Below are 18,111 nucleotides of genomic sequence, written 5' to 3'. Positions count from 1 at the left end.
ATATTTGGATTTTGTGATTATGATAAAGTTCTGTATGGTCTTAAAATTAGATTTCAACTACAAAGGAATGATAATGAAAATAGATTGCTTTTTGGTGTTGGTAGTGCTTTTGGTGAACAGAATAAATTTGTAATTGAGGAGATGAGTTGGTATATCAGTGAATATACTCCTAATCTTAAAACAGAAGAGATGTTGAATCGAAGACTTAACTCAAAGAAACCACTCAGTGTATCATACCTCAAAAGAAGATGTCAACACGTTAAACTCAACCAAACTACTTACACGTGGAATTTGGGTGTTCTGGAAGGAAAGCCACGATATCTGTGGATGATTTTTAAAAAGCCAGATGGTGATACTGCGACTGATAAGAATAATGCATTGAGTGATAATGCTAAGGTGAAACAACTTCGCGTTTCTCTAGATGGAACATTTTATCCACGAGATAGATTGGAAATTAATTGGGAAAAAAATGATTTTGCTGAAGCATACAAGTCTTACCAAAAGGTGTGTGAAAGTAATGGAAATAAAGAACCTATTTTGGATATGACAGCATTTAAAAGTTTGTATACAATCTATGGGTTTGACCTGAGCGCGCAAAAGGAAACTATAAAGTCTAATCGAGTGGATACTTCCCTCTACATTGAAAGAGGAGAGAGTGAAGAAGTTGATACATATTGTTTGCTTTGGAAGAAACAGAATTGCAGATTAATACAGATAATGGTGTGATGATTAGTCTCACATAATTTTTTGTTAAATAAATGAGTGGCAAAGTTCCAACTGGGGTATATGTTAATCAAATCAATCTTCATAAACTATCATCTTGTGTTCAAAATCAAAAGCCTTGTACGATTAACGTTAATACAATTCAGAGAAAAGGAGCAGTAAGAATTGATGTTTTGCTCACAAGAGAACAGGTTAAAATCTTGAATGACACTGACTCACTTAAAATTAAAATGACAAAACCAATGTTGAAAAAATATTTAATAAGAGAGACGAGTGGAGGATTTCTCCCATTTCTAATTCCTTTATTTGCTGGTTTAAGTGCGGTTGGAGCATTGACGGGTGGTATTTCAACAGCGGTGAAAACTGCCAACGAAAGGAAGGCTCAACTCCAGGCTCAAAAAGAATTGGAAAGACATAACAAAGAGTTGGAGAAACAAATTAGTGGAAGTGGTGTAATTGTAGATTTTGCTGAAAAACTTGAAGGTCTGCCTGATAAAGCGAGATTGTTAGTTGGAGATATGCTTTCTTCTATAGCACAAGCAGGTGTAAAATTAACGAAAAGAGGTAATGGATTATATCTTTCTAATAAATAAATGAGCATTGATGAGTGGTTGAAAGAATTTGGAAAGAATACAACATCAAATTTACAACTTGCCAAATATTGTAAGAAATTAAAAATTCATAATGTGGTTATTTGTATGAGAGATGAATTAACAAATGTGCCGAAACATACAAAGAATATTATTATGAACTTAGAAGATAATGATGGGAACGGTTCTCATTGGGTTTGTATTTTTAATAGTCAAGACAAATATTATTTTGATAGTTTTGGTCTTCCACCACCTGTTGAAGTCATAAAATTCTTACAGAATGGTGTTTATCAAACATTTCAAGTCCAAGAATTAAATTCCAAGTGTTGTGGTCAATTATGTCTATATGTGTTATTTCAACTCAACAAAAATAAAAATTTTTATGATATTATTTTTAATCTAATATAAATGACTTATGTTGGTAAAGATGGTTCTATCTTTGGTGTATCTCAAGAACTGGATATTGATTTATCAAATTATTATACAAAGGCACAGGCTGAACGACAAATATAATATAAACAAAAATATTAACATGAAAAATGCTTATAAATTAAAAAATTATCCAAGCCCGACTGACGCGAATGACTTGGTGAGATTAAGTGATTTATCACAATATATATACTTAAATAAAACGGCTGTGTATTCCAAAGATACAGAAGTGTTGATATTATCTCCAGGTCATACAGAATTCACAGTTCGAATTAAAATAAATTTTTATAAAGAAGGGCGTATCGTTTGTATGAGAATAGAACAATGGGGGTATGATATGAATGATTTAGGATATAATTGGTCATTTAAAATTAACCTCGAAGACCTGGAACAATTAAATCAGTCTCGTAAGGAAGAATATTATGCACTTGGTATCGAGAATGAGTTTTGTGGAGCCACGATTAGTAAACAACAAATAAAAGAATTTAATAAGGGTAAATATAATAATGGTTTTGCCCTTGTTTATCTCATGAAAACAGAAAAAACAGGATTATATATAATAAGTAAGGAAATACAAAATGATTTAACTATGGGAAGATGGGGAGGTGTTTCGTGCCATAATATTATTCTAACATATATTTCTAATACATAAATGACAGCAAGAAGGCTTCAAGAAAATTATCATTTCTGTGTCCAAGCATACCTTCAAGAAAAGGGTATTCGTTATTTTAATAAATATGTTCTACAACATAAGAATGAGGTATTTTCAATAAAAGATTGGCATTATGCTGATGTTGATAAACCGACAACTTTAGATTTAATTAGAATGTTAAATAATGAAAAAATTATAAGGTTAAGAAAAGGTAAGGCTCTTTTAGAAATTCAAAAGAAATTTTATTGGTTTCCTGTTGTAAAAAAAATTATTTTGGATACAGGAATAACAAGAAATCCTGATGAATATATGTATAATATTCTATGGGGTGTAAGCGATTCAAGGATAGTAAGGGATGAGGAAGGAGTTGAAGAAGAGAGGGAAGAGGAGGAAAAGGAGAAGGAGGAGAGGGAGAAGAAAGAGAAGGAGGAAAAGGAGAAGAGAGAGAAGGAGGAAAGAGAGAATAGAGAGAGGGAGGAAAGAGAGAAGAGAGAGAGGGAGAAGAGAGAGAAGGAGGAAAGAGAGAAGAGAGAGAGGGAGGAAAGAGAGAGAATGAATAAATATCAAAATATGGAAACCAGTGAGATTCAAAAAAGATTGGTGGTATTACAGAAAATAACTCAACCCACCGAGGAGGAAAACAAAGAATTGACAAGTCTATTTGCAATACTTTCGACAAGACTATTAGCATCGACAAGATATGGATTTTAATTCAAGTTTTTCATTTTTTTTTTCTTAAATAAATGGAGGAGAGAGTGAAGGCATTTCTAAGGATTCTTTATGTTTTAAAAATTAAGATTCAAATGTGCATGTTGGAAACTAAAAAGGTTTTTGCACTCTGCAGGAATTTTTCTCATAAATAAATGAGTTATTGTCTCAAATGTAAAAAGAAAACTGATACTAAAAATATTTCATATATTAAAAGTAAAAATAACAGGGTTATACAAAAAGGTATATGTTCGGTGTGTGGTTCAAAAAAAAAATCAATTTATCTCCAAACACAAACTCGGAGGAGATATACAAAAGTTTTTATCAGGAAGTAAATTTACAACTACTGGAATACCAGGGGAATTACATCTTCCAGGGTATTCTTTCTGTGGTCCAGGCACAAACTTGGATAAAAGATTAGATGAGGCATACAATCCTAAATCCTGGAGTAAACCAATCAATAGAGTTGATGAAGTGTGCATGAGACACGATATTGATTATGGGAATACCACAACGTTGGAAGAAAAGCATGAAGCCGATAGAGAAATGTTGTATAATTTGTCTCTGATACAAAATCCAACCTTGACAGAAAAAGTTGATAGGTTCATCGTGAAGAAGATGATTAGTGCTAAATTGAAACTTGGACTTGGAAATTCAAAAAACTTATAGGCTCTAATGATGCCATTAAGACTGAAGAGCAATTAGCTGATGAATTACATAAACCAATATTCACAAAGTTTCAGAGAAGGAAAGTTTATTCCAAGGAAGTTGATTATATCTGGTCTGCTGATTTGATTGAACTCAGTAATGATAAGGGGTACAAGTATGCTTTAACCGTTATTGATTTGAGGAGTAGATATGCGTGGGTTGTCCCTTTAAAAAACAAAACAGGTAATACTCTTATGTTAGCTTTTCAACAGATATTTAATAAAAGTAAGAGAAAACCTAAAAAATTGTGGACTGATGAGGGTAGAGAGTTTTATAACAAGACATTTATGAATTTTCTAAAAAATAACAGTATTACATTATACAGTACCTTTAATGAAGGGAAGGCAGTTGTTGTTGAACGTTTTAATCGTACCTTAAAAGAGAGACTATATAAAAAATTCACACAACTCGGTTCACAACAATGGTCATCTTTTATTCAGGATATTGTGGATAAGTATAATGACACGATTCACACGTCAACAAATATGAAACCATCAGAAACATTTACAAAATTAAAATATGAAAAAGAGATTAATGTCAGAAAACCTAAGTTCAAAGTTGGTGATATCGTAAGAATATATAGGTGGAAATCTCATTTTGAAAAGGGTTTTACTGAACGATGGACGAAAGAACTTTTAAAATTGTTGATGTAATAGATACGGTTCCTTGGACTTATAAAATATATGATTTGGAAGGGGAAGAGATTTTAGGTTCATTTTATTCACAGGAATTACAAAAGACAAAACTAAGCAGATAATACACCTTTGTGGACACTAGAGGGACAAGTCCGAGGTGTATTACAGTATATAATGTGTGTCAAGGGGTGGACGTTCTTAGATCTGTGAACCCCAAACACAGAATCCTCAACTGAATAGTCAAGGCTTAACTTTTGTTTGTTGATGTGTATGTGTGTGTGTGTGTGTGTGTCCCAACCCTCACATTCAAAATCTCAACCCCAACCCTCACATTCAAAATCTCAACCCCAACTCAATCCTCACCCAACACAATGTCTTTTTCAAAATGAGATTTCCACATATATATATATATATATATATATATATATATATATATATATATATATATATATATATACATATATATATATATATATATATATATATACATATATATATATATATATATATATATATATATATATATATATATATATATATATTTTACGTTTTTTTTTCTCTTCTTCCAATTCTGTCTTTTCAGGCTTTCAGGTTTGATGACATAGAAAGAGGGAGTAAGAACTTTCTTGATAGGTTTAAATCCCAAAGAGTGGTAGCATTTCAAGTCTTCAAAATAAACCCAACTTTCCAAGTCTCCAAGGTAGTTATTTAAACCATCAAGGCAGAACTCATTTACTGATTTTTTCAAAATTTGTGAGTCTCCAAGGTAGTTCCCATATTTAGAACCATCTTGGCAGAACCCTTTTCCTGAGTCTCCAAGGTAGTTATTTAAACCATCAAGGCAGAACTCATTTACTGATGTTTTCAAAATTTGTGAGTCTCCAAGGTAAAACTTGTATTCTGGCTCATCAACGTATAACTTGTTCAGTGGGTATTGTCTTGATAACTCACAATGAGTACTATTGCTGTAAAACTCTTTTTCAGGATTTTGCTGGTCTCCAAGGTATAACTCTTTGGTTGGGTCATCAAGGACGAACTCGTTCTGTGGGTCTTGGTCGCTCATAAGGTCTTCAACCAAGCCAACAATTTCGCCCCAAGTTGTAGGAAAAGCAGTATTTTCATTTCGTATTTCAGACACAATTTCCTGTGAGAGAAAATAATAATGTATTAATTAAGTTATTTAATTATTAAATGAGTATGCTTCAATCAAAGTTTGAAAATAGGAAAATAAAAATCTTACCTCAACAGATAAGAGGTTTGAATCCAGTTCATCAACTTGAAGGTTTAGTTCCATACAAGTCAGAGAGTTCCAAGGAACCCCAAAGTCATCCCACTCAAGGTCTTGCTCGTTCTGTAGGTCTTGGTCGCTCACAAGGTCTTCAACCAAGTCAACAATTTCGCTCCAAGTTGTAGCAAAAGCAGTATTTTCATTTTGTATTTCAGATACAATTTCCTGTGAGAGAAAATAATAATGTATTAATTAAGTTATTTAATTATTAAATGAGTATGCTTCAATCAAAGTTTGAAAATAGGAAAATAAAAATCTTACCTCAACAGATAAGAGGTTTGAATCCAGTTCATCAACTTGAAGGTTTAGTTCCATACAAGACAGAGAGTTCCATGCAAGCACACAGCACACCATTGCCAGCAAAAACAAATGTTTAAAATGGAGCCTGGGCTTGAAGCTTTTATAGAGAAAGACTGGTGGGTGTGGTTTCCTTTGGAAATTCCCTGGGCAAGCCTAGGCAAGCCTTCATTGGGAAATTTTTCAAAACCATAACATCCTGTAATTTTCTAGTGATTTCTTTGTGAGTCAGAGATGAACTGGAAATGATGTAAGAGTGGGCGGGGCTTAGCAAAAGTAGGCGGGGCTTAGGAAAAGTGGGCGTGGCTTAGGAAAAAATACCTTATGAAAAGTGGGCGGAGCTTAACAAAAGTGGGCGGGGCTTAGAAAAAGTGGGCGTGGCTTAGAAAAAATACCTCATGAAAAGTGGGTGGAGCTTAGCAAAAGTGGGCGGGGCTTAGGAAAAGTGGGCATGGCTTAGAAAAAAATACCTCATGAAAAGTGGGCGGAGCTTAGCAAAGTGGGCGGGGCTTAGAAAAGTGGGCGTGGCTTAGAAAAAATACCTCACAAAAAGTGGGTGGAGCTTAGCAAAAGTGGGCGGGGCTTAAAGAAAAGTGGGCGGGGCTTAAAAAAATAACCTGTGGCTCAGGAGGTGGTCAAACAAGAGCATTAAGAGAAGTTTATCATTTCGTAATGGCACAAATGGGGTATCTTTAAAAATATAAAGATTCAAATGTTTTGTTTGTCAATATTTTAGATGGGGATTATTGTGCAAAGAAAATTAAACTATTGAAGGAATTTGAGAATGAACAAATCTTTATAGGTTCAATGAGTGAGCTGTTCAACCCCCAGGTGTTCAATTCAATGAGGTTCAACCTCCAAGTTAAAAGGGGAGACAAATAAATATACCTTGGGATAAAAAGGGGGTTTATTTTTAGGGAAAAAAAAAGGGAATCGCTGAAAATCCCCCATTCATTTACATGGGGAAAAGTGAGCCAGAACCAGTATTCTTCCCCTACTGGTGTGGTTTCCTTTGGAAATTCCCTGGGCAAGCTCACGCAGGCCTTCTTTGGGCAATTTTTTCAAAACCATAACATGCTGGAATTTTCTTGTGATTTCTTTGTGAGTCAGAGATGAACTGGAAATGATGTAAGAGTAGGTGGGGCTTAGCAAAAGTAGGCGGGGCTTAGGAAAAGTGTGCGTGGCTTATAAAAATACCTCTTGAAAAGTGGGCGGGGCTTAGCAAAGTGGGCGGGGCTTATAAAAATTCCATAGAAAAGTGGGCGGGGCTTAGAGGGAAGTGGGCGTGGCTTATGGAATACCTCGCGAAAAGTGGGCGGGGCTTAAATAAAAGTGGGCAGGGCTTTAAAAAATTCCATTTGAAAGTGGGCGGGGCTTATGAAAAGTGGGCGGGGCTTAACAAAAATAACCTGTGGCTCAGGAGGTGGTCAAACGAGCATTAAGAGAAGTTTATCATTTCGTAATGGCACAAAAGGGGTATCTTAAAAAATATAAAGATTCAAATGTTTTGTTTTTAAATATTTTAGATGGGGATTATTGTGCAAAGAAAATTAAACTATTGAAGGAATTTGAGAATGAACAAATCTTTATAGGTTCAATGAGTGAGCTAAACAATACGCATTGGTTATTTGAAAAAGAGTGTCCCGAGACTTAGACGTTTCAGATATTTCTTTAGAATCACCTTTAACAAATCACATTACTACTTTGCTAGTTGAACAAATCTTTATCTTATTGCATGGGTTATTTGAAAAAAAAGTGTCCCCAGGTTAAAAGGGGAGACAAATAAATATACCTTGGGATAAAAAGGGGGTTTATTTGTTAGGAAAAAAAATATGAATCGCTGAAAATCCCCCATTCATTTACATGGGGAAAAGTGAGCCAGAACCAGTATATTCAGCCTACTTGTGCTGACCCCTCTATGATTATAGTGTCTGGCTTAGTCACTTCTGCCTCAAGTATTTCAACTAGCAGTGACTTCTGACAAGTATGAAGGTGACCATTGTCACAAAGGCAGGCAAGGGCAGAGTGGTTCTCATGCTTGAAGAACTCTTGCAAGTCATACTGCCTGGTTTGGCATGAGCTGAATAGTCAAGAGAACAGCTGGCAGTTGTCCTTCAGCACCTTCTCCTTGGAACTACTGGTGAATTGTTCATGTTTGAATAAAGTGAATTTGTTCGTCTTGATTGGCTTGTGGAATGAGCATTTGTCTTCCTTCTCTATCCCTTCCATAAATGATTGGAACCTCTCTTTGCTTCTCTGGTGGTATGTTCCAATCATTTCAGCAAGGATGGGATCGGTAATATATTTTGTGTTCAACACCAGCAGGTTGGCTGACTTATTGGAAAAGATTGCTCATCTCCTGTTGCACTATGGAAAGTCTTTCCACCTTAAAGAAAGATATTTGAGCACTCAGTCTGCTCAGGATGTCTGCTGGTGGCTGTTGCATCTTTTGCACCTGACACTGCATCGTATCCAGAAACTAGACGACTCACTTCAGGACCAGCCACTATCCACCAGCTAAAGGCCCAGTCACACCTTGACGTTTTAGCCAGCAATGGCAACGTATCAAAATGTATGTAAAACGCTGGCTTACGCTGAACTTTTGATGTTTTTTTTAAAATATTCGGACGTATTCATAACGAGTTGGTCGTATGCATAACATATTAGTAACGGACACAGAACGTTTCGTTGTCTTATAGATAACTTATACCAACGAATGCTTAGCCTGTTGTTAGCGTTCACAACCTATGCCCAATGAGTCTAACTTATGCATAGCGCTGCACGTATCGCCGATGATCACGTGGCGTAGCCTATTAAAAGGCTGCCACACAATGATTAAAATCATAACCGCCGGATAAATGGAAGTGTCAACATCGCAGTCACACCTTGGCGATCTTGCCAGCGTATGCCGACCTCTGAAAATTGCGTCTAAAACGCTGGCGCACGTCGAATACGGTATGGGTAAGTTTGGTATACGTGAATAGAACGCTAAAGTACGCTATCGTAAGTGGAGTACGTCTTGTACTTTTAAACATGTTAAACATTTTGCGACGTACTTGCCGTATGCCTCACACGTTCCGCATGCGATGGGAATAAGTTGTACGCACGATATGCGATCGTTGGCACACGTCGACAAAAGTTACTTGTAAGTTACTCATAAGTCGAAACACGTCAATGTAATGGTTAGCGTCAGTGTTCCAGACTCCCTGGTTTTTTTTTTTTCTTTTTTTTTTCTTCGGTATGACGACGGTGATGTTGACACTTCGATTTCTAGTGCGGTTATAATATAATTAATAGGCTGCCACTCAACGATTTAAATCATAACCGCACTAGAAATCGAAGTGTCAACATGACCGTCATACCGAAGAAAAAAAACCCCCCCCAAAAAAAAAAACAGGGAGTCTGGAACACCGACGCTAACCATAACATTGACGTGTTTCGACTTATGAGTACCTTACAAGTAACGTGTGTTAACCATCGCGTAACGTGCCTACAACACGTTACTCATAGGTTAGAAATAAGTTTTGGGTATGCTAAACATTACCTCGACGTGTTTCTACTTATGATTAACTTACAAGTAACGTGTGTCAACGATCACATAACGTGCCTACAACTTATGGCCAGCGTAGCGGAACTTGTGAGTCATACGCTGGCATAAGTCGTAAAATTTCAAGCATGCTAAAATTTGAGGACAGCCGCAAAGTACAACGATCAAAGCCAACGATCTGGCACCCTGCCCTACTCACCAAACTCTCTTCCCATGGTATTCAAGGCCATCTCCACTCATGGCTCGCAGACTTCCTCTCCTGTCGCAGTCAACGTGTGGCCCTAAATGGAGTTCTTTCATCCCCTCTTCCTGTGCAGGCTGGAGTTTCTCAAGGTAGCGTTCTGGGCCCTGTTCTTTTTCTGTTTTTCATCAATGATCTCTTGGACTCTCTGGAAAATCCTCTATTTCTCTTTGCCGACGACTCCACCCTCTGCCGTACCATCTGTCATCCCTCAGACCGGCAAGCAGCAGCTTCTTCACTCACTGCAGATCTGGATAAAATCACAAGCTGGTCCAACACGTAGAACATGTCTTTCAATCCTGACAAATCTCACACTTACGATGTCTCTCTGAAAGGACCATCTGGAACCCCTCCTGCTTTCCTTCCTGAAAGTCCCTGAAATGTCCATCTTCTCTTCGCCATGTTCCCTGTCCCATCTCCATCCCTCTCCCTTCCACAGTTCACCTAATGTGTCTGTTCCCCACTGTTTTGTCCCTTCCACTCCCGCCCCTCTTGTCTCATGCCTCCTTGCTGTGAGTTGTGTGTTAGCTCTCATACGAGCCTCGACCAAGGTATACAAAAAAAAAAGCCAGCGTACTACGATGTATGGCAGTGTTTTTCAGCGTGCTCTCAATGTTTCCAAAATTTACCCATAACGTATTCGATGTGTACCAGCGTTTTAGACAAATTTTTTCAAAAATCGGCATAAGCTGGCTAAAACGTCAAGGTGTGACTGGGCCTTAAGTACTGTCACATCCTTCATCAAGCCAATCGCTCCATCACCTTTGATTACTGCATGGTTTTGTTCATGGGCTTGGTCGATTGCCAGTGCAGAGAACTCTCTCCCAGATTTGTGCACAAGTTTCCCCTGTGAAACTCCCGAGCTACTTTGGGATGTTGTTCCTCAATGGATATCATAGCTCGGAGGTGAATCGCGTACCAGCGGGCGTAGTTGATGTGTTTGCAAAGAAGTGGGGAATTTGTCCAGAGTGCCTCACAATACAGTTCAAAGTTTGCTTCCCTGAATGACTGGACCAGTGTAAATATGATCAGCTCCATGTCTGGGACAAGATTCCAGAACTGAAATTGTGGACTCTCACATCTCTGTTGCTCACACCAGTCTCCAAAGCTCAGAGCTGATTTCTCAGATGCATCAGAGCAGTAGTCATTGCGTGCTGCCTTCATCAGCTTGTACAGACTGCATGCCATGATCTGATATGCTTATCATGTCCGAATGACACTTCATGTTGACAAGAAAGACTCAGCCGTACCAGATGAGGCCACTCCTGCCTCAATAAGGGATCTGGTCCAGCCACTGTCCTGGAATAGTGTTCCTATTGATCTCAGTGCAGCCATCTCAATGTGAAGTTAACCAAACAAGATCATGAACTTGTTTTTTCCATACTTGGCCACTGCCATTGGATTTGTTTGGCTGTGGCATAGAGTGGCTGGTCAGCAGCTGCCACTGAGGTCTGTCCTGGGTTCAGGAAAGCCACTGTGTCACGGATCTTCTCCATAACATGTTTGATGGTGGCAACAGAGTGTTTACCTGATTTCGAATCAGGGGCAGTGATTTAATGCTCACTTCAAACGGCTGACTCCTCTTACATGTTGCATGCTTGGCTGGCCATGTTATGTCACATCAGTGACAACTTCAGTGAAGAGCACCTCCTCCAGCCAGACATACTTTTCCTTCAGATGGGATCTGATTGATTCAGGAGCCGGAAATTCCTGACTTGGCATTGTTAGGGGATTGGGATTCTTGGTTGTTTGTACTGGCCGAACATTGGTGAATGATTCAGGCAGCTCAGGGACTTTCTTCACCTTCATAGCTCCCAAACGTAGTTTGAGTGGCTCACGTTCCTCACCAGTTTTCACCGGGCTCGGCTGCTGGAACATGGAAATACTGGGACCATAAAAGGATGCGTGTGCTGCAGTTGCAGTCGGGTGTGGTTGATGTAATCCATTGCAGAAGTCGTGAACAACTGTTTTCTCAAGACTGGTGGTCAGACGACTCCATGCTCCACATATTGAGCTTCAACTGCTTCCCCAAGCTGGGCTGAGAATTCGAGAACTTTGTCATATGAAATGCTGAGCCGATGTTCATGGAGCATGTCGATGAGTTGCCTTTTCCTGGTTTTGGCAAATACGGACTTATCCACGTACACAGCGAATGGAGTCTCACGATCCTTGGAGTGCCTGTGAGACTGTTTTCCTTCTATATACTTGCTGGAGTAGTTGCACTGCAAAAACTGTGCCATAGCAAGATCATATTTAGATGCACCATGCCGCACAATGTCGCAACGTAACAGCTATGCCATAGCAACATATCCAAGATGGTACTAGCTCTGTCAGGCGAGTAGCAATTCAGAAGTGATGTCCGGCTCGGTAGTTTGAATGTGGGATAAAAGGGGGGGGGGTTAAAATGGTGGAGATTATGCAGAGAGGGAGTTTGGAAGTGTGTGTGTCGGAGAACAAATGGGAAAGGACAGGACGAGGAGGTTTGTATAAGGATACAATTTGTTGCACACGGGTGGAGATGGAAGGTTGCACGTGGGTGCGGATTTGTTGCAGGTGGTCAGAGTGAAAAGATGGGAGGGATAGATAGTTATGGAATGGGTGGTGATACAGAGACAAATGGTTTGTGCTATGTCAGTATATTGGCCACAAACAGGAAGGACTAGGGCAGCGAAGCAGGAATTCAGGGACACACTGCAGAGGATGATGGGAATAGTTGAGCTGGAGGTGATGCTGTGCATTGCGGGGGACTTTAATGTGCACGTGGGAGTAGCGGAGCCAGCTGAAGAGTAATGTATTGGTAAATTTGGTTGGGGGACAAGGAATAGAGAGGGTCGAGAGCATGTGGAGCTGGTGGCGAAGAATAGGATGGCCATAGCTGGTTCATTCTTTCAAAAGTGGGAAAGCTACAAGATTACCAAAAGGAGTGGACATTTTAGAAGAGAATTGGATTTAGTGGTGTTTACGAAGCGACAGTTCTGGAGGGTTAATGATTGTAAGGCAGTGGTGGTAGAGCATATTACCACCCAGCACCAGCTTGTGGTGTTTGTGGTATTGATGAAGAAAAGGAGGGAGGTGAATAGCAGGAGATGGAAGTTTATTTAGTGGGGGAAGTGTAGGGGAAACGTCCTCAAAGAGTGCAAGGAGAAGTTGAGGGCTAGGTATGAGCAACTTAGCAAAGAAGCGGAATGTTTGGAGAAGTGGAAGAAGTATGGAGAGGGGTTTAAGAGAAATTCCAGAAGTTTTGTTTTTGGAAGGACGTTAGGAAGGGGTGCGTCATCGAGGGATAGAAACAAGGTTATGGTGGATGGAGGAGGTAGCAAAGGCAGTTGGTGAAAAGGAGGTTTGGAAGAGGATGGAGACTATCAAGGCTAGGGGGAGGCAGCCGGATGTGGGGTTGCTGCACCTGCATTGGCAGAAGAAGAAAGCAGCAAGGATAGCTGTGGATAAGGCGAGGAATGATATGGAAGTAGTTGTGTACAGCAAGTTAGAAGAGGATGGTGGGAGGAAGATAATATATAAATTGGCTCGTGACAGGGATGAGGATGGTAAGGATATGACGGGGGTGTGGGGGGGGGGCAGTGATTGATTAAAGATGGTGGCGGGAGGCTTGTGACAGAGATGAGAGTAGTATTGAAGGTGTGGGAAGGGTATTTCAAAGAACTGTTTAACTGTTAAGGAAGCAACGGCAAGCTGGAGCTACCATGTTGTGTGGAGGGGAAAGTGGAGTTGGTGGAGATCACAGAGGAGAAAGTGTGGATGGCATTGAAAAGGATGAAGAAGGGAAGAGTGCCAGGCATTGATTGAGGTGTGTTCGGAGATGATACATGCACCGGAAGAAGTCCAAGTCAGTTGGATGAAGAGGCTGTTGAATAAATATATGAGAGAGGGTTCAATTCCGGAGGAGTGGATGATGGTTAATTGTGCCGATATGGAAGGGGCAGGGCCATGTTCAAGATCCGGGGAAGTACATGGGCATTACACTCCTATGCCATGTAATGAAGGTGATGGAGAGGATTCTGGATGGGTGGATAAGGAGGAGTGTGGAGGTGGAGGTCAGAAAAGAGCAGCAGGAGTTTGTTTAGAAATGGTCAGGGGACAACGGATGGGTTTTTCGCCATGAGACAGGTGATGGAGAAGAGGTTGGAGTGCCAGAAGCAGAAGTCAGGTTGGTGGAAGGGATGTAAAAGGGAACGAAGGGAAGAGTTTTGGTTGGTCCTGGGATGTCTGAGGAGTTCAACGTGAACATTGGTTTGAGGCATGGAAGCGCTCTCAGCCCATTTATGTTTATCATGGTGGTGGAACTGGTAAGCAGGCAGGTGAGCTTGAGTTGTAGTATGGGGAGGACGTTGTACATGGACGATCTCGCTGTTATGGTGGAGAGTGTGTGGGAGATACAGGAGGGTACTGGAGGAGTGGAGGGAGGCATTTGGGAAGCATGGGCTGAAGATGAGTATGGAGAAGACTGAGATGACAAATAAATAAATATAAGGTTGGAGGGGAAGGCGATCAGGCAGGGAAATGGGTTTGAGTATCTGTGAGGAACAGTGACCAGGGATGGTAAGTCTGAGGCAGAGGTTCGGTGGAGGATTCAGGTGAGTGCAAATGTGTGGAGGGTGGAGGGAGTAATGACTGACAGAAAGATATCAAGGAAATTGAAAGGGAAGGTTCTGATGTCGTTTGTAATGCCCGTCTACCTTTACAGCCTGGAGATGGTGGCACTGATAGAGACAGCAACAGAGGCTGCATTTTTGCAAGAACAACTCTATCAGGAGGATTGCAGGAATGAAGAGGGTGGATAGCAGGAGGATGGATGAACTGAGGGAGGAGATTGGTGTGCAGATGAGCTTGATAGGGAGATTGGTCAAATGCTACTTGAGATGGGCTGGACACTTGGTGCAGATGGGGGAAGAGATGCTGGCAAAGAGAGCAGATAGATTGAGGGAGCAAGGTCTGAGGAAAAGAGGTAGACTGTGGTCGAGGTGGGAGGATTGTGTGAGGAGGGATATCTGTAAGGCAGGGGTGGTTGGAGAGTGGAGGGAGTTGGCTGAGGACCGAGGGAGGTGGAGGAGTATAGTGGTCAAAGCAGGGCAGAAGGTTGGTGCCATCAGACCTCACTCCTTATCAAGGGAAGAGGAGGAGAACAACCAAATGTCGAATCTGTGACTTTATGTCTGCACCATGTTTGATCATTCATACAAATTGGTTTATTCATACAAAATACCCTCACCTAGTTTAGCCCGCGAACCCACGCGGTTTACCGGGAAGTGGCTGTTGTCATGTACTGACAACTTCTTGGAGCCATTGGTGAGAGTTGGGGTGAGCAGTGAGGACCAGTGTTATAGTCCATTCAAAGGATGTGGCTGATTGCTGAAACAAAGATACTACCTCTACCACTACACCCCATACACCCAGTGCATTGGCAGTTAGTGCTAAACACTACAAGCGATATTGACAAGGCCATGCAACAACACCAGTTTTTGTCAGAGAAGTCTGAAATGAAAAAACAGAAGGTATATCTGAGATTCTTAAAACTAGTAAAATCGGTTTCAGCATGTTTGAAGACATGAATTGACACCAAGATCACTTAAATTGACCAACTCAATCCATTTATAACATGTGAATGAGTTGTGGTTGGTGAATTTGGCAGCCATCTTGAAAAATGGCCACAATCATGGATTTTCAAATGTCCAATCAAGTGGATTTGGAAAGAGACCTGTGTAGATGAACCACGCCAAATTTCATGCTTGCGTCACCATTTGCAACTTGCATCCTTTTATCAGCTCCACTACTCGGTGGAGGGGGGGGGGGAAGCATGATGCCAACGAGGGCCATGTAGACTGTTTATTTCTCAGCAGGCAAAACAATCAAAAGTGTGCAGGTCTTCTTCGGGATAATGATAATGGTATATTGTTGCGGGGCCGGACGTCGGCCATGAGCACGACCGCGAGATGGAGCTGCAGAGTTGGCTCGACCAATCATCCGGAATTCAGATCGTACTTCTTCGGAAAACTCCGTAAAGTACGGGTCCCTTTTTGAACCGTGAAGGGTCAATATTTCCACCACGTTGAACAGGGTTATTCGCCAATTTCAAAATACCTAGAGACCACCTGGCGATCTACAGAGTCTTCACACCCTCGACGGCACCCGTACGGAACGAGCTGCTCAGCGCGCTCGTTCCGTGTGCGATCTGAGCGTTTTGATCGCCGAGTTCCGTCGGTCCGAATATCCCGTTACAACGGCAATGGCCAGCTAATTCCAAACACGCAGCACGCGAAGCCAATGGAGGAATGGACATGAACGAGCTGAAACATTGAACAAATGGGGTTTATTTATACAATAATGGGGGGGGGGGGACTGGGAAAGCACGTAAAGGCAGAGCTAAACCAAATATAAGAAATGCAAGTGTATACAGCAAAAGCACTTGCACGATTTACTACTTGGCAGACGGGCCCACGCACACAAACACACACACACACACACACACACACACACACACACACACACACACACACACACACACACACACACACACACCCAAAGATGACCGGACCAATTGGTCTTTATTGAGACCTATCTCAGACCTATCCGCCTCGTGCAGTCTTCAAGCTGGTCAGTCCGGCGAGCCGAACCCGGACACCGGCGGGCGACCCTTGCGGTTCTTACGGGGACTGGCGTCTCTCGAGCTCTCGGTCGTGGCGAGGAGGACAAGGACGACGTCGACCAAGACCGGCCAGACAGGCTCCCTGAGACAATCGCTCCAGCAAGACGAACGCTCCAGCAAGATGAATGCTCCAGCAAGACGAGATGTCCTCGTCGGGAGATGTCCTCAACCAGCTTGTGCCTCCCCTTTTATGCGCCCCCGCCGGCTCGACCCTCCCCCACTCGGCCCGCGGAGAATCCCGGAGCAGGGGGTTATCCTTGTTCTCTGCAGAACTGTTCTAACGGTCGTTTCTGTTGTCGTGCCCCCGCCGGCTCGACCCCTACCCCACTCGGCCCGCGTAGATTCCCGGAGCAGGGTGTTGTCCTTGTTCTCTGCAGAACTGTTCTAACGGTCATTTCTGTTGTCGTTGCTGATTTTTTTTTTAAAATAAAAATCCTAACTATAAAAATTAACCACAGCGCATGAACATTTATTTACCCATTAGACAAGGGAAAGGAAGCTATCTATAAAACACATACTTACGAATATAACTAATGTATAGGACCTGAATGTTGTGTGCGATAGGTTTCCAAGTTCGTAACAATATAATGATGGCACATACTGATACTGATGATTATAACAATGATAATAGTACGTAATAACGATGAAAATTATGTTAATGATGCATTATGATGAGGAGGGGAGGGGGGTGATCAATGCTCATCTAATAATTGCAAATACAACTTTATAAAGTGCAATAAGTCAATGCTGCCATTTTTTACTTTTCTTTTCATTTTTTATTTACATGTACCATTTGTTTTGTAGCTTACTCAATCATGTTCCTCCAAATGAGAAGAATGTAATACGGCAAAAGCTCGATGTAGAGGTAAGTTTGCGTTCACCAGAAATGACTTTGAATTCTAATTCTAATCCAAATCATATGTGAAGAACTAATTTGCTTGTATGCTTTTCTGTGTTGCAGAATGAAAACTACCAGGTTTGTGCCTCATGTTCTCACTTGAGTGTGGTTGGTTTGAATGAAATGTTTCAATCGAAAACGATTATGTGGAAATGCACAAATGTATTTCATTACTAAGAAAGAGCTCCCACGATAAGAAATGCGAAAGATCGACTAGTTGTTCTGCTTGTAGGGCCAAAGTTTAAATGGCAGATTATTTGCAATCCAACTTGCTGACTGAAGAGCCCTCGAAGTGTAGAGAGATTTGAATTGAACTCAGAAACAATCACAAGACATATCTTCAAAGCTGTGCACACAAAATTCAAATGAATTGCAAGACTGAATGCAATTGGAACTAAAATGGCACTCGATCGAGTGCATACCTCCTCCAGGCTGAACAGCTTCCATTTTGTATCCCGCTGATAGGCCAGATCTACATCCGGATCTGAACCAAAGTCGAATCGATTTGTCCTTGAAACACAACAACATGTCCACCAAGTTTTGTCCGAATCCATCCATAACTCTTTGCAATATCCTGCTCACAGACTCAGACCGACTGGCGATCAGACAGGGGTGGAAAATGTAACGTACGTCCACCTTCGGTGGCAGAGGTAAAGACAAAACGGCTCAAAATCCACCTCTGTTCATCACAAAGGCTAATGAGAAATAATCTCAAAATGCAAAGCCTGTCCTTC

General features: G+C 41.0%; 1 protein-coding gene across 9 annotated transcripts in view; it reads left to right on the top strand.

The window, feature by feature from the left end:
* The window catches only part of LOC147019404 (rho-associated protein kinase 2-like), a 184,076-nt gene that overhangs the window by 87,652 nt on the left and 78,313 nt on the right, over positions 1-18,111 (top strand). For all 9 annotated transcript variants that reach the window (XM_085893836.1, XM_085893841.1, XM_085893839.1 and 6 more), the window contains exons 12-13: positions 17,284-17,344; positions 17,441-17,455. In XM_085893836.1, coding sequence (XP_085749962.1) covers positions 17,284-17,344; positions 17,441-17,455 — 76 coding nt within the window. The remainder of the gene's footprint in view (positions 1-17,283; positions 17,345-17,440; positions 17,456-18,111) is intronic.

Source organism: Eptatretus burgeri, chromosome 9 (genome assembly GCF_056783735.1).
Source record: "Eptatretus burgeri isolate ZD-2024b chromosome 9, Ebu_testis_v1, whole genome shotgun sequence".
Lineage (NCBI taxonomy): Eukaryota > Metazoa > Chordata > Myxini > Myxiniformes > Myxinidae > Eptatretus > Eptatretus burgeri.
Note: the sequence above shows the minus strand (reverse complement) of the source record. Positions and strands in the feature narration are given on the sequence as shown.